This window comes from Lontra canadensis, unplaced genomic scaffold (assembly GCF_010015895.1).
Source record: "Lontra canadensis isolate GAN:19392208 unplaced genomic scaffold, GSC_riverotter_1.0 scaffold36, whole genome shotgun sequence".
NCBI classification, from domain to species: Eukaryota; Metazoa; Chordata; class Mammalia; order Carnivora; family Mustelidae; genus Lontra; species Lontra canadensis.
In genome coordinates, this window is record NW_022631030.1 from 3,557,568 (window position 1) to 3,584,425 (window position 26,858).

The 26,858-nt window shown below is 41.5% G+C and overlaps 1 protein-coding gene across 10 annotated transcripts in view; it reads left to right on the forward strand.

Moving 5' to 3' along the window:
* Window positions 1-26,858, forward strand: part of KMT2A (lysine methyltransferase 2A) — a 75,337-nt gene that overhangs the window by 20,954 nt on the left and 27,525 nt on the right. For 3 of the 10 annotated variants that reach the window (XM_032868626.1, XM_032868634.1, XM_032868629.1), the window contains 14 exons: window positions 6,593-6,662; window positions 9,276-11,929; window positions 13,753-13,930; window positions 14,824-15,058; window positions 16,634-16,698; window positions 17,114-17,491; window positions 17,844-17,917; window positions 19,103-19,234; window positions 19,804-19,917; window positions 23,493-23,639; window positions 24,311-24,406; window positions 24,639-24,759; window positions 25,872-25,994; window positions 26,619-26,803. In XM_032868626.1, coding sequence (XP_032724517.1) covers window positions 6,593-6,662; window positions 9,276-11,929; window positions 13,753-13,930; window positions 14,824-15,058; window positions 16,634-16,698; window positions 17,114-17,491; window positions 17,844-17,917; window positions 19,103-19,234; window positions 19,804-19,917; window positions 23,493-23,639; window positions 24,311-24,406; window positions 24,639-24,759; window positions 25,872-25,994; window positions 26,619-26,803 — 4,572 coding nt within the window. The remainder of the gene's footprint in view (window positions 1-6,592; window positions 6,663-9,275; window positions 11,930-13,752; window positions 13,931-14,823; window positions 15,059-16,633; window positions 16,699-17,113; window positions 17,492-17,843; window positions 17,918-19,102; window positions 19,235-19,803; window positions 19,918-23,492; window positions 23,640-24,310; window positions 24,407-24,638; window positions 24,760-25,871; window positions 25,995-26,618; window positions 26,804-26,858) is intronic. The other 7 variants (XM_032868628.1, XM_032868630.1, XM_032868635.1 and 4 more) reach the window with 5 other exon arrangements.

Below are 26,858 nucleotides of genomic sequence, written 5' to 3' on the forward strand. Positions count from 1 at the left end.
GAATGAATGATTGAATCAGTGAGTGAATTGGTTTAGTCTGTCCTACTAGCCTGAGTACATTCTCCCAGAGCATTCTTTTTTTTTTTTTTTTTAAGATTCTTATTTATTTATTCGGCAGAGATCACAAGTAGGCAGAGAGGGAGGCAGAGAGAGAGAGGGGGGAAGCAGGCTCCCCGCTCTGCAGAGAGCCTGATGTGGGGCTCGATCCCAGGACTCCGGGATCATGACCCGAGCTGAAGGCAGAGGCTTAACCCACTGAGCCACCCAGGTGCCCCTCCCACAGCATTCTTAAAAAGAAGAATCATTTTGTCTAATTCTTTGGCATCCACCAGTATTTTCTGCTACAGTGCTATTACCACAGTAGCTACTTAATGTTTTATAAACAATTGTGTTTCTTTTATTTTCATTTTACAAACATTTATTGAGTGCCAAGTTTGTGCCAGATACTGGGAATACAAAAATAAGTACAATGTCCCTATCCTCAAAGAGTGAACACTCTAGAGAAGGAAATAAACATGTAAACACATTAAAAAAAATCCCTTGTGCTAATTAAGTGCTAGTAATTATGTGTACATGTCTTTAAAATGCAACATCAAGACCTTGGTGTTTTAGAGCTTGAAGCAGGAAACACAAAGGGAAATGTGCCAGCAGAAGTGATAGCTACCTGGCCTAAGCTCCCCAGGGAGTCGTGTTACTCCTTTCTAACTAGAACAGAGGTACATCGTATGCGTCTGCCATGTTTCTTCATCTTCTTTGGTTCTTCATGATCTTAGTTCTCCCACGGCCTCCTCATATGATGAAGCCATATATGATACCAAAACTTAGAAGCTTCAAATTTCAAAGAATTTCAAACAATTAGAGCATTGGGGTGATTTTGATACTATCTGTGATTGTTGATGTTAATCTCCAGTTGATTCACCTGTAAACCTTTGCAGTTGAAGAAATTTGATTATTCAAACTCTTCAGACTAAATATTTTGGAGACCGAATATGCAAAGATACGGTTGTTAAGGGGCATGTCTGAGAAACCTAACGCTTAATTCAGTGCTCCAAAGTGCGGAGGATTCTCTTGCTAGAAAAGAAAGAATGTGAGCAGACTTTTATCTTGGACCTTTTGCACCTGAGGATGGAAGTGGCTGAAATTGTTTATTCAATAGAAAAGTTTTCAAATTAGCTTTGGAACCTCCACCTTAGCCCGGGAGGTGAAGAACGCCAGGTGAGTGATTATTGGTCTGACTGGTAAACTGGGAAGAATTTAAGGGAGGAACTAAAAGTCTATGTATTTTAGTTGGGGGTAGGGAAAAAAAAGGCGTTGAGGTCGATCAGTTGAAAGTTTATCAGATCACTGGTGTTACTAGGAACTGTGTCACATCTAATCAGTGCAGATGGTTTAGGTCTCTATTACCTAAACTCTGATTGCTAACGCTGGAGTGGCGCCTAGTTGCAGTACTGAGGGATGGAAATACACGTTGCCGTCCTTTGGAAGGATTTTGAAATTTGTTGAATGTTTCTCTATGAACCGAATGCTAATATAAGAGGAAGAATGAACTGTTCAAGATGTAAGCCAATTTTTTATTCCAGAATACGAGTTACATAATATTTCATCCTTCACTGGCATTACTTTTTGAAAGGAAGAATGAAATTGTGCACCTGCCTGTCTGCCTTCAGGTACTTCTTAGGAGCAGGAATCATGTCTTACCTTTGCATCTGGAGCGGATAGCATATAAATGGCAAGCATATAAGTGGTTTTTGAATGAATGAACAAATAAAAGAAATAGTGCTTTGTTTGAAAAGTTGGCTTGGTAGTCCATAAATCCTTGAAACACGGAATTTCATGTATTTTTCTCAAATATTTTCTTTATATTTTATATGTAAACATTATTAATCTAATACTTATTTTGGGTTCACATAGGTTCTCTTGTGCAAAAAGAAATATTCCTGTTGCCCCATCATTTACAAATGGAACCAGACACTAAAGAATTAAATTCTTCCATTAAAATAAAAATCCTCAAATGTTAAGGATATTATAAGTAAAGTAGAATTTAGTAGAGGTATATCTGGTAAAGGTATGGCAGAAGTTCTCAAATAATTGGTTACCCTACAGTTAGGGGTATGGGTCATAACGACAGACATTCTACACATTTATTATTTTTACAGTTAGATTTGATTTAGGAAGTGACATAGATAGGTTCATTGCATTTTTGATCACTGGAAGCTAAATATGACATAACAGTATTTTATAGTACTCAACTTGGCAAGGATATTTTTCTATGTTTGGAGGAAAGAAAATGTTAAAATCTTGGCAACCTGGACTCCAAGGACATCACTGTTGAGAAGGCAGTGGTTTGATGGCTCTTCCCTGTACTCTGTCTTGGAATGCAGTGCTCATCAGGGAAAGCCATACTGAAAGAAAAAGTATGTGTGATGAATGGCTGTTTGGGCCCAGTTCCCAGGAATCCTTGATCATGTGTAGGGTGTCTCCTGTCCTTTCTCTCTTCAGGGCTGTCCAGGCTGATGGTGCTGTAGTGCCAAATGTGGATTTAATTGCAGCTCCCTTTGTTGGCTTTTTTTGGTAGACATGTTGCCTTAGCCTTTTGATTTTTAGACAAGTCTAAATCCTTGGGAGGTCAGCACTGTTACCTTGTTTGTGACATCTTCCAGGAACCCCACGTATGAAAGGGGGTGATGGGAGCGAGATGAGAGGGAGGCAGGAAGGACTTCCACTGAACAAGCACCCTCTTGCAGTAGCTCTTTCCCAGCACTTTCTAGACTAGGCTTCTCTTGGATTTCTATCTCTCCTTCCTTCCTTCCTTTCCTTTCCTTTCTTTCTTTCCTTTCTTCCTTTCTCTCAGCTCTTACTTAGAATTGGAAGTTCAGAGTCAGAAGGCTAGAGCTCTTTACCATAACAATGCAGGCTTTTGTTTTTGCCTTAACTGTCTGGATTACTTAACCAATAGGTAGTTATTTTTTTAAGCAAGTTTGAAGAAGTCAACCTATATTTCAAGTGAAAAAGTTCTTGGGGGAAGTAGAGTCTTTTTTGACTGCTCACTCTTTTCTTAGTGCAACTTCGAGATCATAAGGAAAGAGTTAACGCTTTCTGTCTTGTTGGAAAGTACTTGTGAAATTTAAACCTTGGCAGTTAGTTCAATTACCGCTTGACAGCTCAGTAGTACTCTGTTTTGGAGTGCATGGCAATTAGGATTGTATAGTTACATTTTGTGAAAGCTTGAAAGGGAGAAAAGTGACTCACCAAGGTGGCTGATGGTGAGCATAGCAGTGTGGATCTCTTCCATTTCTTTTTCTTTTTTTTTTTTTAAAGATTTTATTTATTTATTTGACAGAGGTCACAAGTAGGCAGAGAGGCAGGCAGAGAGAGAGGAGGAAGCAGGCTCCCTGCTGAGCAGAGAGCCGGATGAGGGGCTTGATCCCAGGACCCTGAGATTATGACCTGAGTTGAAGGCAGAGGCTTAACCCACTGAGCCACGCAGGTGCCCCTTCTTCCATTTCTTTTAAGGATTAATAATCATTCTTTACCTCGCCTGTTGGATACTTCACCTGTCAGTTATTCTGTGTAGAATTGCTAGAACTCTCTCCCTGCAGCCCTGGGAGCATAAAACTCAGCATGTAGTAGTGTAGTTCGTCCCTCAGTAAAGTGTTGGGAAGCCTCCAGATGTCTTTGTGAAGTGTCTAGAGTAGCATGTCGTTCCATGAGGATAATGGAGGAGAAGGATGAATTAAATCAGACTTCAAGGATCTGAAAATGGGCATCATGTTAACTTTCACAGGACCTGAAAGAGTAGCAGATTTTGTACTGGAGATGAGTTATTTGATTCCTTCAAATATTTATAGTTTTAAATTGTAACTATTTTGGTAGGAAGTCTTTGTAACTAACTGTATGATCTTGGGCAAGTCATTTGGCTCCTCCAGAGTCAGTTTCTAAAACCACATCAAAAATAAACTACAGGGCGCCTGGGTGGCTCAGTGGGTTAAGCCGCTGCCTTCAGCTCAGGTCATGATCTCAGGGTCCTGGGATCGAGTCCCGCATCGGGCTCTCTGCTCAGCAGGGAGCCTGCTTCCCTCTCTCTCTCTCTCTCTCTCTCTCTGCCTGCCTCTCCATCTACTTGTGATCTCTCTCTGTCAAATAAATAAATGAAATCTTTAAAAAAAAAAATATAAATAAACTACAGGATGGGTGTTGCCTTATACTTTTCTGAGTAATTTTACATAATTACATAATTTACATAAATTATTTCATTTACTCCTTACAACACTTCAGTAAACGAAGACATTGAGACATAAAAATAATAAGTGACTTGTCTAATATATAGCCTGCGAGTGCTGGAACTCAGTCCTCAGTGAGTCCTGGGTGCTCCTTAGTCCTGTCATGTGCTGACATGTGAGCGGTGAACTGCGCCCCTCTAAAATTCCAAGGTTATTGTCATTTTTTTTGGTTTTGATTTTTTTTTTTCCCATCCTTTGAGGCAACTTACCATGGGGCTATTTTCTTTGCCTGCTTGCCTGCTTTTTTTTCTCAAAGTACATTGTAAGATTACTATTTGAAATGTCCTTTTTTCCTGCCCAAAAGTATATTTAAAAAAATTAACACTATGGGAGCACCTGGAGCATGTATCTCTTTATCTGGGGTTCATGAGTTCAAGTCCCATGTTGGGCATAGAGCTTACTTAAAAGAAAAAAATTAACAGTATGGAATTCCCATTATTGTGACAGGTTTTTGGATTAATTGGGTCTTCTGAGTTTGGGCTTCTCTTTTTGTAATGTTGCAGTTTGCGATTGTAAACCCTGAAATCATTCCAGAAATATATTTAGGGTTAAGTCCCACATGATGAGGTTGTCCTGACTTGTTTTAAGATGAAGAGGTAGGTTTATTCTTATTCATAAATAATATTCATAATAAGAATTTAAATTTATTTTATTTTATTTTATTTTTATTTATTTATTTGACAGATAGAGATCACAAGCAGGCAGAGAGGCAGGCAGAGAGAGTGGGGAGGGAAGCAGGCTCTCCGCTGAGCAGAGAGCCCGATGTGGGGCTCGATCCCAAGACCCTGGGATCATGACCTGAGCCAAAAGCAGTGGCTTTAACCCACTGAGCCACCCAGGTGCCCAGAATTTAAATTTAATTTAATGATGAGAGAAGAGATTGTAAAAAGTACCCTAGTCTTGTATTCTTTAAATTTAGGTTTTATGCATTCTTGGAATTATAGTGCTTTTCAGACAAATCTCTTTGAGGAGGATAATTTCAGGTTTTTCTTAAATAGTTAAATGCTTTAATAATGTTTAGAACCTCAGAATAAAAACCTTAGATTCTAAGAACTGTCAGTTGCATAGTTTGCAAAGTCTTGGACTCAAACATTTTGCTCCTCAAAGCATTTAAATTTAAGGGCTGAATCTGCTAATTTGTCTAAAAGGTTGCATGTATTTTTTCATATATTCCTGAATAATAAGTGGTTGAACAGATTAGCACCTGACTGTAGCTTGACACTAACTGGGGAAACAACTTTTCAGAAAATCCACACGTGTTGTCCATATGCATGTGGTTGTTGCTCTTGAGAGGAAAACTTGGGGGCTTTAATTGTTGGAACGTACTTTGGGGCTTGGCTTATCAGTACAAATTGGAGGTTCAAGGAAATCTGTCTTTCAGTCCTTATTTTATTCTTGTTGTATGTGGATTTTGTTTCAGGAATCTGAAATTCTGTCTCTCTCATCTCTTTCTGGAAAGAGCTTAGTTTCTGAATCAGTGAATTTCTGTTAGTTTGTTTAAATAGACCACCTGAGAACTTGTCAAAATAAGTTAAATCCTTAAGGATTTTTTGAAAGGGCAAGTTAAAAGCTAGAGGTAAGGGGAAGTTTTTGCCTTTTGGCTTTTCCAAGTATAACAGAGAATAAGATGCTTCCCTAAGGTCTTCTTGAATGCATTATTTCATCCTGTGTGCGGTCATTCATCATCCCTTTCACAAATGCTGCTGCCCACCATTAAGTCTCTTATCACAGGGCATTTTAAAATGATGCCATAAAATGCATGTTGAGAATCTTTGGATCTCAAATGTATAGAAATCACATCTAAATGTCAATTCCTGAGTTAAGGAACTGACGATTATGGCAATTTCAGTCTCTATTAATATTTAGTAGACAAGAGATTACAATATAGTTTATGTTATTCCTTATGTGTGTGTAAACTTATCTACTTGTTGAAAAGATTTGTTTGTTTTATTGGGGCTGTATATTTCTTTCATTGCACTGATTTGCTTACTTGAATTAAAGCCATTCTTTAATTGTTTTGGGCTGTATCTATAGTTTGAAATTTAGGACTGTCCCCTGTGTACTATGCACCAAAGATGACATTTCAATGCATTGTTCAATTACTACACAGCTCCTATTTGTCTGTAATGAAGTTGTATGACTGGATCATTATTTCAATGTTATTTGTTTTATATTATCCATATAAATGATAGCATTTAATATATAGAGTCTAATTTTCCAAATTCATTTGTGTCTCCTCTGGGCATTTCTTTGGGATATGTTCACACTTGTGTTTTTGTTTCTGATTTTAAAATAATTTTCCTTTGTTGTAGGATGAGCAGTTCTTAGGTTTTGGCTCAGATGAAGAAGTCCGAGTACGAAGTCCCACAAGGTCTCCTTCAGGTATGGCCAGTCAAGTGCATGGTGCCTTTTGTTTGTTAAGAGACATGGCTTCCCCTTGCTTTCTTTGCATATAAAGGATGATCTTAAATACTTGGGGGGTGGGGTTGCCTCCTTCTTTTTCTCTCGCACTAAGTAGGAGATGGCTTATGAACTAGACCTCTTTACGGGGCTCTTTGTCAGGCCACTAATGCTTTTATTCTTTATAATGCTTCTCTTTGGGAGCTAGCTGGGACATGGTGGGAGTGTGGTCAATTTCCGTGGAATGACTGAAAGATCTGGTAGTTGGAATGGAAGGTAACCTGCTCCGAGCATCCTCAGATTCATAGATTTCGAATGATACAGTAGTATATGCAACTTTGGGAATAATCTGACTGTTGTTTTTTACAGATGAAATTTGGTCTGCTGTTGTCAAAGAACTAAAAACAAAACATTGGCACTGTACGAAACTGTTTTATCTGATCCTTGAAAGGCTGTATTAAAATAAAGAAAATAAAAATGATATGGGGTATTTCCATTTTTAAGCAATATTTGTCATTGTTCTTGCCAAGAAAATATCTAGAATGTCTTGAAATTCTAGACTTGGAGAAGTTTCCGGAGAGAGAGCCCCCAGTGGAATAACATGCCATGGCTTGCAGAATTCTAGTCTGCTTAGGAGAGGGATCTTCTGAGGAAAAAGACATTCCCCATCAGTGCTGCCTTTCTGACTTCTCCTGTGGTTTGCTTTGCTTTGCTTTGCTTTGGATGGGCAGTCTAGTTAAGTATGATGTCGTTAGTGGTTCTGTTCTTTGATAGCGACTTAGTTCTTAATGTCCGTTAGCATTTGGTGTTCTCTTAAGAGTCATCATATTTGTATAGTAATCTAATTCAAATACTAAGTTGACAGTATCTTTTTTCCCATGTGGCGGGAATGTTGCCATCCTACTTGGGAGGAGTTAGCCAGTAGTACCCCAGTGTCTGTGCCACTTAGTAGCTACATTCTCTTGAAGATGTGATGAATCTGAAAACTTCATATGGAACATGATTTTAGAGATCATGTGGTCTGACCCTTCATTTCTAGGTGACAGAATAAGGAAGGGAAAATATGTGATGTGGTTACTCATAGCAGACTTGTGAGTTCCCTGAATATGTTGTAGATTAACAGAACTGGACTCTTTTCCGTTCTGGTTTTTCTCCTTGTCCACCAAAAAATTCTTTTAAAAATTGGATAAAAGAGGTTTTCCTAAAGTCCTATGAGTGGCTAGGCTCAAGTATAGCATGATGATCAGGAATCTTACGATACACTTCTGGGTAGGGGTGATTCACAACTCTTCCTTGAATGGTTATCAATCTACCTTGAATGTTGTCTTGTTGTCTCGTTTTTTTGTTTTTTAAACTATCTGGGTATGCTTCACTAATGAAGAAATGAAATTTAGTTTTCCTGCTGTCTATTACTTAGTTGTAATTAGCATATATTGAGAGTGGATTTATGAATCCTTAATGTATTAAAGGAAGTTTCAAGTTAATTGGTGAGAAAAACACATTTAGGAAGCTAAGGAGTAAGACCTTTGTTGATCTCTGTTCTGTTAGGAAAGTTGGTTCCATTGTCCAAAATGTTCACATACTGGCATAAATCTCTTTTGATTCCTGTTAGGGGAGGTTTTAGTCTCAGAAGAACGTTGAGTCATATCAGAGGTTGGAAAGTCGTGAGCTAAGAGAAGATGTGATAGACCAGGGAGCTCTTAATCCATTTAGAAAATCCAGGTTTATAGGAAGAATTTTAGAGAACAGCCTTGTTTTCTCAAGTCTCTTGATAAAGTAGCAAATTGAGCTGTTTTTTTAAATTGGCAAAGTCCTTTTATTTAGAATAGCAGAAGTCTGGTTTAATAAACTGTTGATTCACTCTTGACATCAATTAGGGTTAAATCTTTTTTGTAACCTGGGACTAATTAGTTCAAGAACTTGTAAGTAGAGGAGTAGATTAATTACATGCCCCTTGAACTGAGGAGTTCACATGCCACTGAGTTCAGTGATCTTATTCTGATGTCTTGCGAATGGACATTTTTCTATTCAATAAATCTTCCTTAGTTTACTTTGACAAAACAGACTGAAACTGTAGGAAGCTGAGCTGCCCAGGTGCTTTCCTGACAAAAGTTGATATGTTCCCGATTAAAGAGCTCCTTGTTCGAATTTATTAAAGCCAAAATTGCACTGAAAAGATGGGACGACTTACTATGAACATGTTCTCAAATATTAATCTTGGTGGCTAGGATATGGAAAAAAGGTGGCATAGGTTTTTTTGGTAAACCTATTTTTTTTTTTAATTAAACTCCCTCGCTCACCTGAAATGGTAGAAAAATCAGTTTTGCATATTAATCACTTGGTTGAAAATCTGTTACCATTATCTTAGTTCTGTTCCAAAAGTTAGATGTTCTAGGTGGAATGTTACTTAACTTAGTTTCTTTGAGGCAAGTTTTTGGTGAAAAGAAACTAAGCCCAATTAAGATATTTTATTGACTCACTAGACCCAGGTAGAGGTCAGTACAAAATGGCTTGTGCTAAAATATATTCAGCTTAGTCACGACGTGAACTACAAAGCTAAATGTATGCTCTTCATTGTTTAATTTTTATACACAGTTAAAACTAGCCCTCGAAAGCCTCGTGGGAGACCTAGAAGTGGCTCTGACCGAAATTCAGCTATCCTCTCAGATCCGTCTGTGTTTTCCCCTCTAAGTAAATCAGAGACCAAATCTGGAGATAAGATCAAGAAGAAAGATTCTAAAAGCATAGAAAAGAAGAGAGGAAGACCCCCCACCTTCCCTGGAGTAAAAATCAAAATAACACATGGAAAGGACATTTCAGAGCTACCAAAGGGAAGCAAAGAAGATAGCTTGAAAAAGATTAAACGGACACCTTCTGCTACATTTCAGCAGGCCACAAAGATTAAAAAATTACGAGCAGGTAAACTCTCTCCTCTCAAGTCTAAGTTTAAGACAGGGAAGCTTCAAATAGGAAGGAAGGGGGTACAGATTGTCCGACGGCGAGGAAGGCCTCCATCGACAGAAAGGATAAAGACCCCTTCAGGCCTCCTCATTAACTCTGAACTGGAAAAGCCCCAGAAGGTCCGGAAGGACAAGGAAGGAACACCTCCACTCACAAAAGAAGATAAGACAGTAGTCAGACAAAGCCCTCGAAGGATTAAGCCGGTTAGGATTATTCCTTCTTCTAAAAGGACAGATGCCACAATTGCTAAGCAGCTCTTGCAGAGGGCAAAAAAGGGGGCTCAAAAGAAAATTGAGAAAGAAGCAGCTCAGCTGCAGGGAAGAAAGGTGAAGACACAGGTCAAAAACATCCGACAGTTCATTATGCCTGTCGTCAGTGCCATCTCCTCACGGATCATTAAAACCCCCCGGCGGTTTATAGAGGATGAGGATTATGATCCTCCAATTAAAATTGCCCGACTAGAGTCGACACCGAACAGTAGATTCAGTGCCACGTCCTGTGGATCTTCTGAAAAATCCAGTGCAGCTTCTCAGCACTCCTCTCAGATGTCTTCAGACTCCTCCCGATCTAGCAGCCCCAGCGTTGATACCTCCACAGATTCTCAGGCCTCTGAGGAGATCCAGGTACTTCCTGAAGAGCGGAGCGAGACCCCCGAAGTTCATACTCCACTGCCTATTGCCCAGTCCCCAGAGAACGATAGTACTGACAGGAGAAGCAGGAGGTATTCCGTGTCCGAGAGAAGTTTTGGATCTAGAACGACTAAGAAGTTGTCGACGCTGCAAAGTGCCCCCCAGCAGCAGCCCTCGTCCTCTCCGCCCCCACCTCTGCTTACGCCCCCCCCGCCGCTGCAGCCAGCCTCCAGCATCGCTGACCACACACCGTGGCTCATGCCTCCAACGATCCCCTTAGCATCACCATTTTTGCCTGCTTCCGCTGCTCCCATGCAAGGGAAGCGCAAGTCTATTTTGCGAGAACCGACGTTTAGGTGGACTTCTTTAAAGCATTCTAGGTCAGAGCCACAGTACTTTTCCTCAGCAAAGTATGCCAAAGAAGGTCTTATTCGCAAACCAATATTTGATAATTTCCGACCCCCTCCACTAACTCCTGAGGATGTCGGCTTCGCGTCCGGTTTTTCTCCATCCGGTCCTGCTGCTTCAGCACGGTTGTTCTCACCACTCCACTCTGGAACAAGGTTCGATATGCACAAAAGGAGCCCTCTTCTGAGAGCTCCGAGATTTACTCCAAGTGAGGCTCATTCTAGAATCTTTGAGTCTGTCACCTTGCCTAGTAATCGAACTTCTGCTGGAACATCTTCTTCAGGAGTATCCAACAGAAAAAGGAAAAGAAAAGTCTTTAGCCCTATTCGATCTGAACCAAGATCTCCTTCTCACTCCATGAGGACACGAAGTGGAAGGCTTAGTACTGCCGAGCTGTCACCGCTCACCCCGCCGTCTTCTGTCTCTTCCTCGTTAAGCATATCTGTTAGTCCTCTTGCCACTAGTGCCTTAAACCCGACTTTTACTTTTCCTTCTCATTCCCTGACTCAGTCTGGGGAATCTGCAGAGAAAAGCCAGAGACCAAGGAAGCAGGCTAGTGCTCCAGCAGAGCCATTTTCATCTGGCAGCCCCACTCCTCTCTTCCCTTGGTTTACCCCAGGCTCTCAGACTGAGAGAGGGAGAAATAAAGACAAGGCCCCCGAGGAGCTGTCCAAAGATCGAGATGCTGACAAGAGCGTGGAGAAGGACAAGAGTAGAGAGAGAGACCGGGAGAGAGAAAAAGAGAATAAGCGGGAGTCAAGGAAAGAGAAAAGGAAAAAGGGATCAGAAATTCAGAGTAGTTCTGCTTTGTATCCTGTGGGTAGGGTTTCCAAAGACAAGGTTGTCGGTGAAGATGTTGCCGCTTCATCTTCTGCCAAAAAAGCAACAGGGCGGAAGAAGTCTTCATCACTTGATTCTGGGACTGATATTGCTTCTGTGACTCTTGGGGATACAACAGCTGTCAAAACCAAAATACTTATAAAGAAAGGGAGAGGAAATCTGGAAAAAAACAACTTGGACCTCGGCCCAACTGCCCCATCCCTGGAGAAGGAGAAAACCCTCTGCCTTTCCACTCCTTCATCTAGCACTGTTAAACATTCCACTTCCTCCATAGGCTCCATGTTGGCTCAGGCAGACAAGCTTCCTATGACGGACAAGAGGGTTGCCAGCCTCCTAAAAAAGGCCAAAGCCCAGCTCTGCAAGATTGAGAAGAGTAAGAGTCTTAAACAAACCGACCAGCCCAAAGCACAGGTACTCTTTTCCATCTTGCCTGTTAGAACTCAGCATTTTATCGAGCCCCTTCTGTGAGTGAGTTTTAGACGAGGTGTTTCAGTGACACCTACTTCCAGGAATCAGGAGAAGGGCAGAGGACGTGGTGGCATTTACAGCGGTCCTTCAAGGACTGGTAGGATTTTGACAGGGGAGAACATTCTTTTTTTTTTTTTCTTTTTTTCTTTTTTTCTTTCTTTCTTTCTTTCTTTCTTCCTTTCTTTCTTTCTTTCTTTTTTTAAGAGAGAGAACGCACCTGCATGTGATGGCAAGCAGGTGGGGATAGATGACCCTGGAAAGAGATTCTTAAGGTCTATGCCTAGCGCAGAACCCACCTCGGGGCTTGGTCGTGAGATCATGACCTGAGCTGAAATCAAGAGTAGGACGCTTAACCAACTGAGCCACCCAGGTGCCATAGGGAAAACATTCTAAACAGAGGGCACAGTGTGGGTGGAGGAAAAAGTATGAGACACATTTGAGAGGAATGGCTGATGGCTGGACTGGGCTGCACAGGAAGGTGGTGACTTTAGGCTGAAAGGTAGTCTGTACCTCATGGGTTTGGTATAGTGGAATCTGTGACCTAATGTTGAAGATGCATTTTTGTAGTCAAATTGGTTTACTGTCGTTTACTATAGAAAATGGGATGGAGGGGGCTCCTGGGTGGCTCAGGTGTTAAGCATTTGCCTTCAGCTCAGGTCGTGATCCCGGGATCCTGGGTTGGAGCCCCGGATCAGACTCCCTGCTCAGCGAGAAACCTTCTTCTCCCTTTCCCACTCCCCCTGCTTGTGTTCCCTCTCTCTCTGTGTGTCTCTCTCTCTGTGTCAAATAAATGAATAAAGTCTTAAAAAAAAAAAAAAAAACAGGGTTGTGGAGGGGCTTCTCTTCCTCTGAGTAGCAAGTGATTAGAGCAGTAGGTAATAAGCATTGGCAGAACACAGATGAGAAGCACTTAGCCTTAAGTTGAAGGCAGAAAAGCTGTAGAATTCAGTTCGGTAAGATGATGACAAATTTTACAAAGAACAGGTTTTTTTAATTTAATTTATTTATTTTTATTTATTTTATTTTTATTTTTTTTAACAAGGTAGCTGGACACTGGCCTCTTCTGAGAAAACCTGCTTTTAAAAACCAATTTTTAAAAATTGCCGTAGCAGATAACGTATTTATGCCCGCATACCAGGTTAGGTTAGGATGACCACACATTTAGGTTTTTCATGTTGTTCAACCTAGGGCCATATTTACATTTAGTAATTTTGCCAGTTGAGAGTTCTGGCAGGAGTATGATGGGATTTATTTCTGATACCATTTTGGATGTTTTTTGGTTAGCCTCCTAGCGATAGGAGCAGCGGCTCTTTAAAATGCGAGACGTTTCTGTGCCGAGCTGTAGCCTGTCACGCGTACAGTTATAAGTCATCTCCCCTACTTCCCTGTTGATCGGGGAAATAGAAGAAATAGTCTGTGATTAGATAAGCCCTGTTCACTCCAGGCCAAACTTTTGCATAATGCAGCTTGAGTTTTGAGGGGGGTTTTAAAGCAGTGGTATAATGGCAAATAAAAACTTAGTTGATTTCTGTTTTTTTTTTTTTTTTTTTTTTTTTAAGAGCCCTCCCCCCCTTTTTGGCTGCCAATCTTAGAATACAGAGCTAATCGATTTCTGTAGATTGTCATGGCCTGCCATCTGGGAAGAGCTAGAACTGTATATGTTGGCTCTAGGTTGTAGTAACCTACCAGCTACACCTTGGCTTCATTTATTTACATTCTCAACATGTGTGCTTGCTCTTGTTCGTTTTGCCTTGCCTCTTATTCAGGGTCAAGAAAGTGATTCATCAGAGACCTCTGTGCGAGGACCCCGCATTAAACATGTCTGCAGAAGAGCTGCCGTTGCCCTTGGCCGAAAACGAGCTGTGTTTCCTGATGACATGCCCACCCTGAGTGCCTTACCATGGGAAGAACGAGAGAAGATTTTGTCTTCCATGGGGAATGATGGTAGGTCAGGGGTGTCAGCCTTGGAGTCTGAGCAGATTTGATTAGTTTGCTGGTCATTCTGGGGATACCTCGTAGGCTCTTCATAGCTTTTTGTGTTAGTCTGGGTCCTCCAAAACGCAAATGGCAAGGGTGTATTAAATATGCAAGGGTTACACTAGAGAAAGTGCCCAAGAGAGAAAATGGGAGGGAGCTGGGGAAGGCTGGGGTAACAGTCAGGCTGCTGTGCAAGTGTGACCCCAAGGAAAGAGAGAGGGAGGGAGGGTTGGGCAGAATCTTCCCAGACTGTTTTCCCAGAGAGTTTGGCAAGGCTCTCAGGGAGTCCTTGAGCAAAAGCTGACGGTTGTCTCCCAAGAACGGGCCCGCCTTAGTATCCCTGCTGTGCTCAGTCACCACCCGGGAGCAGCCCTGTGGTAAGTGTGGCCTCCACGTACTGCTGGATTTCAGAGCACAGCCGTTGACCCTTGGTCAGTGAGCTCCGTCCCCCGTGCTTGGAGGTCTGGGAGGCACATTCTCATGGTTGCATTTTGATGCTGGATGACTTAAATGCTAGGTGACTGCTCATCTAAAATGGAGAGGTTCAGAGAATCTTAGGAAGCATTCAGTTCACATTCTTGGTTTTAGGTTAGACTGTGTTTTGTTCTCAGTGTTCAGCTTTCTGCTTCCATCAAGCTGCAAGTTACAGGCGTTTTTAAAAAATTTTAAAAGAATTATTTAAAACAGGCTCTGATTTCTGCCTAAGAATATTTTTATTATGCTGTATTTCATTTTTGGAGTCCCAGTTAAAATGAGGCTTGCATGTATATAATGATATGAATGGATTTTGAGGAATTCCGCCTCTGCTCCCAAGAAGGAATTAGACACTCCCTCCAGGCTAATGACACGTTTCTTTACAGACAAGTCATCAGTTGCTGGCTCAGAAGATGCTGAACCTCTTGCTCCGCCCATCAAACCACTTAAACCCGTCACCAGAAACAAGGCGCCTCAGGAACCTCCCGTGAAGAAAGGGCGACGATCCAGGCGGTGTGGGCAGTGTCCCGGCTGCCAGGTGCCTGAGGACTGTGGTGTTTGTACTAACTGCTTAGACAAACCCAAGTTTGGTGGCCGAAATATAAAGAAGCAGTGCTGCAAGTGAGTGGGTGTCTTCCTCTGAGGTGTGGACCTCTCAGCCGTGGCGGTTGTGTGTTCGTGTCTGGACTGTTGCAGGGATGCAGCCGAAGGCTGAGTGTGGTGGTGTCGTGTCTCCTTGACGTGCAAGGCTAGTTGCAGAGTTGGATTTTGTGATGTGGCCAGGTTTGGGCTGTCCTTAAATAAGAAATACTCGGGCAGCGCTGTCTAGGAGAAAGTCCTGCAGTGGTGGAAGTAGTCTCTGTCTACGTAGTCCGCGTGGTAGCCGTTAGACGGACGTGGCTGTAGAACACTGGAGGTGTGGTTAGTGTGACCAAGGAACTGCTGTTTAATTGCACTGCATTTCAATTAATTTAAACTTAAATGGCCACATGTGCCTAGTGGCTACCATATCAGTGCAGCTCTGGAGGGCTTCCATGTAAACACTGACGAATTTATATATTTATATTTTATACGTTATATCAGTTATATAGAAGTCACATGTAAATGAAATATTTACATATAACTGAGCTGTAATTATATTTAATGTATATATTATTATATCTATTTATATTATAATTTTTCAGGTCAATTGAAATTAATCTTTATGGCATTGAGGAAAAAAGTGGTGATATCTTAGTCTAAGGCCCTTCGGTTTCTAACTCCCAGAGTATTTTCATGCACATGGAGTTTTTGATCTGAAAGTTTTGATTACTCGATCTCTTCTCCCTTTTTTAAGTCAGTTTGTGGATTCACTTTCTGCTCTTTGGGATAATTTGTTTTAAATGGGTCAAGAAAGTTACGCAAACAAATTTTAGTGACAGAGCATCTTATAAAGTGCCTGCCACATGGAGGACATATTAGCAATAGGTATTTGCTGAATGAATGGTAACATGAAAGTGATTTATAGAAAATGTGGTTGGGAGAAGTTAGTTCAGGGGAGACAGTTTCTAGGAGACAGTAAGTAGTTCTGGGTTTTGCTTTAGTCTGGCCTTAAGCAAGAATCTTGTCTCAGTCCCACTAGTGGAAAGAAATGAGACAAATCACAGACCAGCAGAAAGGTACATGATTGCAGGATAAACCTGCACTGTAATTTAGGGGTTGAAATGTATTCAGCTCAGTTTCAAACTTCAGAGTAAGTCTTAGTTTCTTAGTTAAATTGAGGAGTGAAATGTGTATCAAAGCCCCCTGAGATAGATCTGTTGCATCGTGGTGTCAAACAAAGGACTTGTTGGTTAATTTTCATCCATTTTTATTCAGATTACTATATGAATATTAATCTCATAAGGGAGCAGAACCAGTTTGCCTTTAAGAAACACGAGCTGATGATTTTGTGTGTGTGGTGCTAAGTTAGTACTGGGTTATAAGAAATTTGATTCCCATTTTAAATATAATTTGATATTTATTCTTTTTAGACCCTAAAGGTAGGTAAAACTGCTGATCGAAGCATTCGGAGGCTCAGACTGAATCTGAGTACTTTATTCAGCTCTAAAATAAACCCTAATTGAGGGTTCACTGATTTTTGCAGACAAATTAACACTTGTTTCAATGGCTTTCCTTCTAAATGTTTACTTTTTATGGTGTCCCTTGTCATCCTAGGATGAGAAAATGTCAGAATCTACAATGGATGCCTTCCAAAGCCTACCTTCAGAAGCAAGCAAAAGGTAGCGTTGTCTGAAGATCTTCCCCAAATGCTTCCTGCTCTAATGCCAGAGTCATGTACATCTGGTGTAAATAGAATGCCAGTTGCCCATTTGTTTGTTGTTTGACTGCTCTTCCCAGCAAGTTAGTGGTGGTTGAAGCTGGGTGGCAGTTACATGAGGGTTCATTTTACTAGTCCCTTTACTTTGAAATGTTCCATAATCAAAAAAATTTTTAAATTCCTGCAACAATTCCAGTCCATTCCGTTTCCGAGAGTGACACAAATACCCCTGTCTCACCTGACCAGCTCGCTCCTTCCAGTGTCGACTCAGCTGTAGGGCACTATGAACATGATTGTACTACATCCCTCTGCTTCTGTCTTAAAAAGAGTTTTTCTCACTTCTTACAGATAAATCATCTTGGTTTTTTCCCCCCTAGCTGTGAAAAAGAAAGAGAAAAAGTCTAAAACCAGCGAAAAGAAAGAGAGCAAGGAGAGCAGCGTTGGGAAGAGTGTGGTGGACTCTGGGCAGAAGCCTGCCCCGTCAGCAAGAGAGGACCCTGCCCCCAAGAAAAGCAATAGCGAACCTCCGCCTCGAAAGCCCATTGAGGAGAAGAGCGAAGAAGGGAACACCCCTGTCCCAGTTCCTGAATCCAAACAAGTTACCACGCCAGCTTCCAGGAAGTCCAGCAAGCAGGCCTCCCAGCCAGTGCCAGTCACCCCTCCACAGCCATCCAGCACAGCACCACCGAGAAAAGAAGTTCCCAAGACCACTCCTAGTGAGCCCAAGAAAAAGCAGCCTCCACCACCAGAATCAGGTGAGTGAAGAAAGCAAGAAGAAGTTGCTGAGCCAGAAATAGCAGCAAAGAACACCAGTGTCTTTCTTAAACAGCATTTGGAAACCCAAAATGTATATTTTTGAGCCTTTAGTTAAGGAAAATTAGCTCTCTTTTAAGCTATTTATATAATAATAAAGAAATAGAAACAAAAAACCAGTTAAGTTGGAGGTATTGTCTTAATTTCCTCTGTAAAGCCTAGAGTTTAAGTCAGTTTTTGTGTTTTCTAATGCCCCTTTCTTCACAGGCCAGTAAGTCCTAAGGTGGTCATTGCTGTTTAGCACGAACTCTGAGTTTAGTGGCATCTGACTGCAATTTATTTTGAATTCTTTAGGTCCAGAGCAAAGCAAGCAGAAAAAAGTGGCTCCTCGCCCAAGTATTCCTGTAAAACAAAAACCAAAAGAAAAGGTGAGGAGAGATTTGTTTCTCAGCCATTGCTCAGGGATGTGTTCCATTCTGCAGGGACATAGTATTATCCTTGACATTTACGTGACTGAGTGAGTGAACCCGTGGATCTGCTTCTCTGTAGATGGCAGTGGACTTCCTTAAAGTGAACGAACTTCCGGTTAGGCTTTAGCTCATTTTGTTTTTTTGTCTTTCCCCTTCTTTGTGGCCTTCCGTGCTTCGGCTGACACCACAGGGCGCTTACTGTGACTGTTCTTTGCCCTGAGCATGCTTTAGTGATACTGGTCTACAGCAGTCACCCTTCCCTATGTCCACTATGTTTATTATGAGGAGAGAGAGGTCTTTAAGAATCTTCTGGCTCAGGGTGCCTGGGTGTCTCAGCCGGTTGATTGTCTGACTCTTGATTTCTGTTCCAGTCATGATCTCAGGGTAGTGGGACCAAACAGCGTAGAGTCTCCCTCCACATTTCCCTCTGCCCCTCTCTCTGTGAGAACGTGTGCTTTTTTCTCTCTTTCTCAAATAAACAAATTTTTCAAAAAAAAAAAAAAAAAAAGTTAAAAAAGAAAGACTCTTCTGGCTCATTCTGCCGTCTCTCTGTGCCCCCATAATGGTGTGGTGAGCATCCTTGCTAGTGCACCAGCAATGCGAAAGAGAGGCAGATACCAGGGTCTTAGGAAGCCTTGCTCCGAGGTCATTGTCTGGCTTCTAACTGTGGTGACAAAGCATGGTTACCCTGATGAGTTGAAATCACTGATGGTCACAGAGCTGCAAACACTGCTGTGACCATCCGTTTTAACAAGAGTGGAATGATCAGCCCCAGGTTCGACGTGCAGCCCAAAGATCTAGAAAAATGATCGAGAAAACGGCAGAATAAACTGCTCCCATGCTGTCTCTTTGGTTTTATTGTGCCAACAACCTCAGCTGGCATCATGGACCACGAAAGAGCAAGACAAGAACCCACAAGAGGGAGAAAGTCCCGGAATTCTTCTAGGGCTGTAATGCATACATAAAATGCCTCCATGGAAAAAAAGAATGTGAAGATTAACTCTCTGTGTCTGTGGGATATGTGTGTTGGAAGCGTGGTTTCCAGAGCTCCTAAGTAGATCGGTTGTTTGCATTGTTACCTGCTGTGAAAGTGTGGGCAAGTGGGACGCGGTTTTGTTCTTTATCCATCTTCTATCTCTATAGGAAAAGCCACCTCCAGTCAGTAAGCAGGAGAACACAGGCACTTTGAACATCCTCAGCACTCTCTCCAATGGCAATAGTTCGAAGCAAAAAATCCCCGCCGATGGAGTCCACAGGATCAGAGTGGACTTTAAGGTAAAAGTGTTTCGTGACCATGTAGCATGTCGAGTGTGATGGGCTTCAAATCAGAAAAATGGTGTTATCCAGGGTATTGATGAAAGAGGGGGAGTTCAGCACCCAGTCAGGGAGTGAGAGCTCCCCGTTGGCAGGGCGGTTCAGGTGTGCGAGAGCTCTGGTCCGTGTCGTGAGGTCACCATTTACGAGCGGACAAATAAATGAACGCTGGCATCAGCCTGAGCGAAAAAGTGCATTTGGATGAGAACAGCGTCTGAGGAAATAATTCTTTCACGTGAGAATTCTCCAACCATGATGATTGCTTGAATCAGCAAAGCTCTAAGGAAAAGTCACTCCCGGGGTATCTTTGCATTCTCGTTAACATGAATTAAACCAATAGGTGAGCATTTTAACAGTTTGTGTCTGAAACGAACCGTTTTTTTAAAGCAGCAGTTAACTCTTGAACCCACTGAAACGAAGTCTTCTTGCCACTCCGGTGTCACTCGGAATTGATGTTTGCTGGCCTTGCTCTCGATCCAAAGCTGTGTCTCCAGAACACTTGCATAAACGATCCGTCTCTCTCTCCACAGGAGGATTGTGAAGCAGAAAATGTGTGGGAGATGGGAGGCTTAGGAATCTTGACCTCTGTCCCTATAACACCCAGAGTGGTTTGCTTTCTCTGTGCCAGCAGTGGGCACGTAGAGGTAAGAGAAGCTGCTTCTTGGTACCCCCAGACAGTTGAATGGTAGATGATTTTGCTGTGATGAAAGAAATCATTTCTTCTGTCTTGTTGGTATGTAGCAGGTACTATCCTCTCTTTATTTTTGATTTCTTATTTTATTAAAGTAATCTTTGGGGTGCCTTGTGGCTCAGTGCTTGGGCGTCTGCTTTAGACTCAGGTCATGATCCCCAGGTCCTGGGATCAAGCCCCATATCAGGCTCCCTGCTCAGTGGGGAACCTGCCTGTCCTTCTCCAGCTGCCCCTGCTTGTGTTCCCTCTCTCGCTGTGTCTCTCTCTGTCATCAATAAATAACATCTTTTTAAAAAAAAAAATTTTTTAAGTAATCTTTATGCCCAGTGTGGAGCTTGAACTTAGAACCCAGAGAGCAAAAGTCACACTCCACCGACTGAGCCAGCCGGGCACCCCAACTGGCCTCACTTTAATCCAGCTAATGAAATGCCTTAGAAGTTTTTTATAGATTTCATGAAGGAATCTGCTTCTTAGTAGAGGAGCAGAATTACTGAGTGTGAACGTTTTAATGGTCTCATCTCTTAAATGCACTCTTTATTAGAGTTCTGATAGTTCTGCTAAATGTCCAAACATGGCAGAAATGATATAGTGCACTTCTAGAAAAAGAAATAGCTATCTTACATTGACTGTCAAAATCCCCTTGTCTATAAAGAGCTCTTAGCAATTAATAAGAAAAAGGAACAACGCCCAGTAAAAATAAATAGGCTGTGGACAGGAATATGTAATTCACAAAATGAGAAATAAAAACATGGTGAGCAGGGGTCATTAAGCCTTCTGATAACCGAAAATTGGACGTTAAAGCATGATTAAAAAGATCATGTGGTAAGAGGTGCCGGCTGGCTCATTTGGTGGAGGTTGTGAGTTTGAGCCCCACATTGACCATAGAGATTGCTTAAAAAAGTAAAATCTTTAGAGACGCTGGGTTGGCACAGTTGATTAAGCGTCTGACTCTTGGTTTCAACTCAGGTCATGATCTCAGGGTTGTGAGATGGAGCTCCCGTCAGCTCCGAGTCTGCTGGAGGGAGATTCTTTCCCTCTCCTGTCCCCCAGCTCTCCTCAGTAAATAAATTAATAAAATCTCGAAAATAAATTAATAAAGTCTTTTTAAAAAAATCATGTCGGGGGGAAAAGGATCATGTGGAAATAGGGACTTCCTGTTGGCAGCTTTTCTTTCTGAGGAAACTGTTCAGAAATACATATTTATCCTTCAAATGAATATACTGTCTAACCCAGCAGTGGCACTCAAGGCATTTATCCTAAGGATATAATTAGAGAAATCAACAAGTAGTATATGCATGTGTAGGTATGTGTGATTATATGTGTGTGTACAATACATACATACATATATGTGATAAACCCTTCTGTCTCTATATATGGTAAACACAAGGGTTTATTTCAGTACTGTTCATGATGATAATAAATAGGAGACAACCTAAAGTTTGTCAATAAGGGGCAGGAGTCTTTAATCATAGGATATGCATATAAGAGCAAAGATAATAATAATAATATAGATGGATATTGACGCGTCCATGACACATCACTGAGTTAAAAGAGCAGGTTACAAAGTAGTATATGTAAAGCGTGATCCCATTTTGGGTATTGGACATTGTTTTAAAAATGTATATGCAGAAAGAATTGTGGAAGGATTTACACCAAAATCTTGAAAATGTGATTGGATTAGGAATGCCTTGTTTTCTCTTTATTTTTCTTTATCCTTTCGAGTCTTTTGCAGTGAGTATTTGCCACCTCTGCAATAAAGAAGTAAAAGCACGATTTTAAATCGGAAGCAGTAGCTTGTCACTCATACAGTCCTCACTTCCAGAATACCTCCTTAGTTTGTTACTTGATCACATGTGTTTTAAGGTCATGAAGAAATTCCAAGACCAGATTATCGTGTACGTATTGAGCTATCAGGCAGACTCACTAGCTAAGAGATTCAGTCCTGCCCACTTGCTATGTTAAATTGTATGGTAGTAAAATATAATATATAGTATGTCATATATATTATATTTTATATATATATACATATACATACTATATATATAGTATAATATACCATTATAAATTATGGTATTTAATCATTAAGCAAATATTTTAGTGACTATTAGGAACAATAACAGTGTTCCAAGTGGTGGGGCTGCTTTAGATAATACTGACACTAAGAATATTCAATTCGCAAATGTCAGGGTCTACTGTATCTCTTTTGCCCATAATCTTAATGCTTTCCCTCCACACACATGCTGCCCACAGGAATAACTTGTAGCTCCAGTCCTTCAACTTCTGTGATAAAACGGTTTTTTTTCTTTCAGAGTGTAATTGCTTTAATTTAAATTGTGTAGTTGTGCACAGCAACCCCACAGGATTCCTAAAAACTGAGCTAGAGAATGACTAGCTCACTGCTTGCAACATACTCCTGCTAAAGTGTAACCAGTGTTTCATGAATTCTGATATTCGAGGTTTGTTTGTTGGTTTTAAGATTTATTTATTTATTTATTGGGGGGGTGGGGCACACAGTGGGGACAGGCAGAGGGAGAGGGAGATTCTCAAGCGGACTCGCGGAGTGCAGAGCCTGATGCCAGCTCGGTCCCAGGACCATGAGATCACAGCCTGAGCCCAAACTGAGTTAGGTGCTTAACCAACTGCGCCACCTACAGATCCCCAGACATTAGAATTTTTAAAAACTTTCTATGCTGACGTTATTTCAGATTTGCAGAAAAGTTACGAGAGTAGTACAAAGAATTCCCATATACCCTTCACCCACATTTCCCAAATGTTCATATGTTTATTTGCTTTATCCTTTTCTTTGTGTGTCTGTATTTTACAAAGTGAGAAATAAAATATATACATACATTTTATATATATAACACGTTTTTTTCTAAAAATTGGGAAGTTGTAGACCTGTCCTTTTACATCTAAATATTTTACTATGTATTTTGTAAAACCATGGGCATTCTCTCATATCATCACGGTATAGCTGTCAAAGTGTGGAAATTAACAGTTACTGTTACCTAATCTATAAACCTTATTTAGCTTTGACCAGTTGTCCCAATAATTCTGCTATGGCAAAAGAAAAGTCTGGGCCATCCTCATTTAAATTTTTAAAAAACTTCTTAACATGAAAATAACATTTCTACAATTAGAGATGGAAAGGACAAACGAGAGCTTGCAACTGTATTTAGTATCTTGTAGGAAGCCTTTAACCCTCCCTCTTTCCCCCTTCCGATAGCTCTTGCTTGTACCTCACCTTTGGCACTTAGTGCATTCTGGTAAATCTGGGATTATATTTATTTTGTTACTTTTTAAATTCTACCATTATTACTTTAGGCCCCTGCGTCTCCTGCAGTGCCTAATCTTGTGCTTTTCTTCATAGACATTGCTAAACGATTATGTGTTAAATTAAAAAAAACACACATACACACACACACACCCCGCCCCCATTGGACTCCTAAAGCCTGAAGTCTGTAAATAGCATTTGGTTGATGTCTCTACATGTTATTTGACAACTTCTATGTTCCGGTCTTACCCTAGTTTGTGTATTGCCAAGTCTGTTGTGAGCCCTTCCACAAGTTTTGTTTAGAGGAGAACGAGCGCCCCCTGGAGGACCAGCTGGAGAACTGGTGTTGTCGCCGCTGCAAGTTCTGTCATGTTTGTGGAAGGCAGCATCAGGCTACCAAGGTATAAAACTAAGTAACAGAACTGTTTAGAGCATTACTCTCTATCTCCGTTTCTGCGTTTTGGTTTAGGGTTTTGTATCTATATTTTTCCTCTGCTGACTTAGTCTGTTCTATTTAATTGGGTATAATTCATTGCCTATTTTTATGTTTTAATTTGGGGAATATAGGAGAAAATGTGGCATTAGATAAAATCCCCCCCAAAAACTCCAATCTGCCTGATAAGAATATTCATCTGGGTGCCTTTGGCAGGACACAAGTCCCACTGCTTTCTTTGAGAGTAAAATAATTTAGGAGACAATGTAAATTGTTCTAGTGACGTGCGATACTTACTTGAAGGTGAATATGAAATGGGCACTAAATGCTCATCTGTGTGTGTGTGTGTGTGTGTGTGTGTGAGAGAGAGAGAGAGAGATACCCACTTTCTTGCCTTCATATTTTCTTCCTTTTTTTTTTTTTTTTTTTTATTGACGTATAGCTGACATACAATCTGATGTGAGTTTTAGGTGTGCGACTCAGTGCTTACCACGAGACGCACGGTCCCCGTCTCGTGTCACACGTGATGACAGTCTCACGGACTATATTCCCTTGGCTGTACTTCTCATCTCCGCGACTTAGTTACTTCATAACTGGAAGCGTGTACCTCTTCATCCCTTGCCTTTGTGTTCCCTACAGCAGCTGCTGGAGTGTAATAAGTGCCGAAACAGCTATCACCCCGAGTGCCTGGGACCAAACTACCCCACCAAGCCCACCAAGAAAAAGAAAGTTTGGGTGAGTACCCATATGACGCTGTTGCAGAGAGAACTGACATTGGGGCTCTTGGGCTTGTAACGGGGATCCCCTTGCTGGAGTATGTCCCTGTGACTGTTTTTCGGTCTCATTATTAGGAAGAGCCAACCCAGGAAAGAGTTCAGCTTGAGAAACGGATTGCGTGTGAGGTCTCTTTAAATGAGATGAGCTCTTAAAAATAGGGAATTCCCGTTGAATTTTTTTCCTTTTCTAGATCTGCACCAAGTGTGTTCGCTGCAAGAGCTGTGGATCCACAACTCCAGGCAAAGGGTGGGATGCACAGTGGTCTCACGATTTCTCACTGTGCCACGACTGTGCCAAACTCTTTGCTAAAGGTACTTTAAAAAAGCGAGTTTTGTCAACTTATAGAAGTTGTATTTGGTGTTTTAAAGGAGAACTGGACACTCCAGTGCAACGAAGTAAAAAGTTTTATCCAGGGACACCATCTAGACCCATTTACTAAGTTCCTGATCTTGCTCTTTATAGTTGATCTTGCTCTTTATAGTGGAGTATTACAGCAGCTAGAGATGCTTTGTTAACTTATATGGGAAGAATTAAGGGGACTTTTTGTAATAACTAACCACAGAAGAAATGCTCTAAGCTAGTATTTCCCAGTGTGAGGTATATAGACATTTGATTGTTCCAGGAATGATTTTAGGTGGTACTGAGTCAAACATTTTAGTAGTTACGTTAGAAAAATGTATATAATAACTCATTTTACTGACTTATGATAATAATGATACAGAGTTTACTATTTAATTTATTTTAAAGTAATCTATTAAGTAAAGGATAACAGAGGGGGAGCGCCTGGGTGACTCTGTTTGTTGGGTAAGCATCTGCCTATGGCTGAGGTCATGATCTCAGGGTACTGGAATAGAGTCCCGTGTTAGGCTCCCCATCCAGTGGAAAGCTTGCTTCTGCCTCCTGCTGCTGCTCCCCTGCTTGTGCTCATTCTCTCTGTCAAATAAATAAATAAATAAAGCTTTAAAAAAATAAAAAAGAGTAGTGGGGGTGCATGGATAAAGCAAATTGATGAAGGCTGTCATTTGTGTTGAATTTTAGGAACTGCTGCTCTGAGCTCTAACTTAAACCACTAAGAATAAGGAGAGAGTGTAAATTAACTGCTTTTTAAATCCCGCCTCTTCACCTCTTTTTGAAAATACAAACCTTTCTTTGGAATGTGTAAGAGAGAACATTCATTCTTTCTCTCCTGTGTTCTTTGTAAACTCTACCTCGTGACCTTCAAAAAATGAGTCTCGATAAAATCAGTGGCATGTTCTAAGAGCTCAGGAAAACCTGAACACTTGACAGATGTGTGAGCGTTGCATAGTAGGTCCCTGCTGGCACCTGTGAGCAGCTGCTGAGGAGAGCTGGCACACGGAGCTAGGGCCTGGGAGGCACTGGTGTGTAAGCCAGAGCGCTGCTGAAAAGTGTGCTTTGCTTTCAGGGAACTTCTGCCCTCTCTGTGATAAGTGTTACGATGACGATGACTATGAGAGTAAGATGATGCAGTGTGGAAAGTGTGATCGCTGGGTCCATTCCAAATGTGAGAATCTTTCAGGTACAGAAGGTTGGAGTCTTTTTATTACAGTTTTTTCTTGCTTGGTACCTTTATAGCCCCCAAAGTAATTTGTAAACGTAAAGTTATGGCCGTGTTGTTGCTTGAAGTCTTCTCAAATTTCCACCTCTATAAGCACCTTCTTGTCAAGTTGTGCTCATTTATCATGAACGTATCCCTTTAAAGTATGTATTTGCTCTTTTTTGCGGGTAACTTAACCTGTTGGTTCTCCAGTAACCAAATCCTGGGCTAGCGTTAATAGTGTCCCTTCAGGGCGCCTGGGTGGCTCAGTGGGTTAAGCCGCTGCCTTCGGCTCAGGTCATGATCTCAGGGTCCTGGGATCGAGTCCCGCATCGGGCGCTCTGCTCGGCGGGGAGCCTGCTTCCCTCTCTCTCTCTGCCTGCCTCTCTGTCTACTTGTGATCTCTCTCTGTCAAATAAATAAATAAAATCTTTAAAAAAAAAAAAAAATAGTGTCCCTTCAGAGATCAATATGTGCTGGGTTCCTAGGGGACGTCAAGAGTCCTGCTGCCGTCCTCAGGGTACAGCTTTGTATTCAGTTCAGGGGAGTAGTGTCCTCTTCTCCCTCTCTGCCATTCTTCGGAGCCCCTCAGCATTGTGGGTTTTGTTTTTCTAGATGAGATGTATGAGATTCTGTCTAACCTGCCAGAGAGTGTGGCCTACACCTGTGTGAACTGCACCGAGCGGCACCCTGCAGAGTGGCGGCTGGCCCTGGAGAAGGAGCTGCAGATCTCTCTGAAGCAGGTTCTGACAGCTCTGCTCAACTCTCGGACCACCAGCCACTTGCTTCGCTACCGACAGGTCGGCCCTGGGAGTTCATTCTTGGGCGGCTTCACCCAGCGAGGGAGCGTTCGTT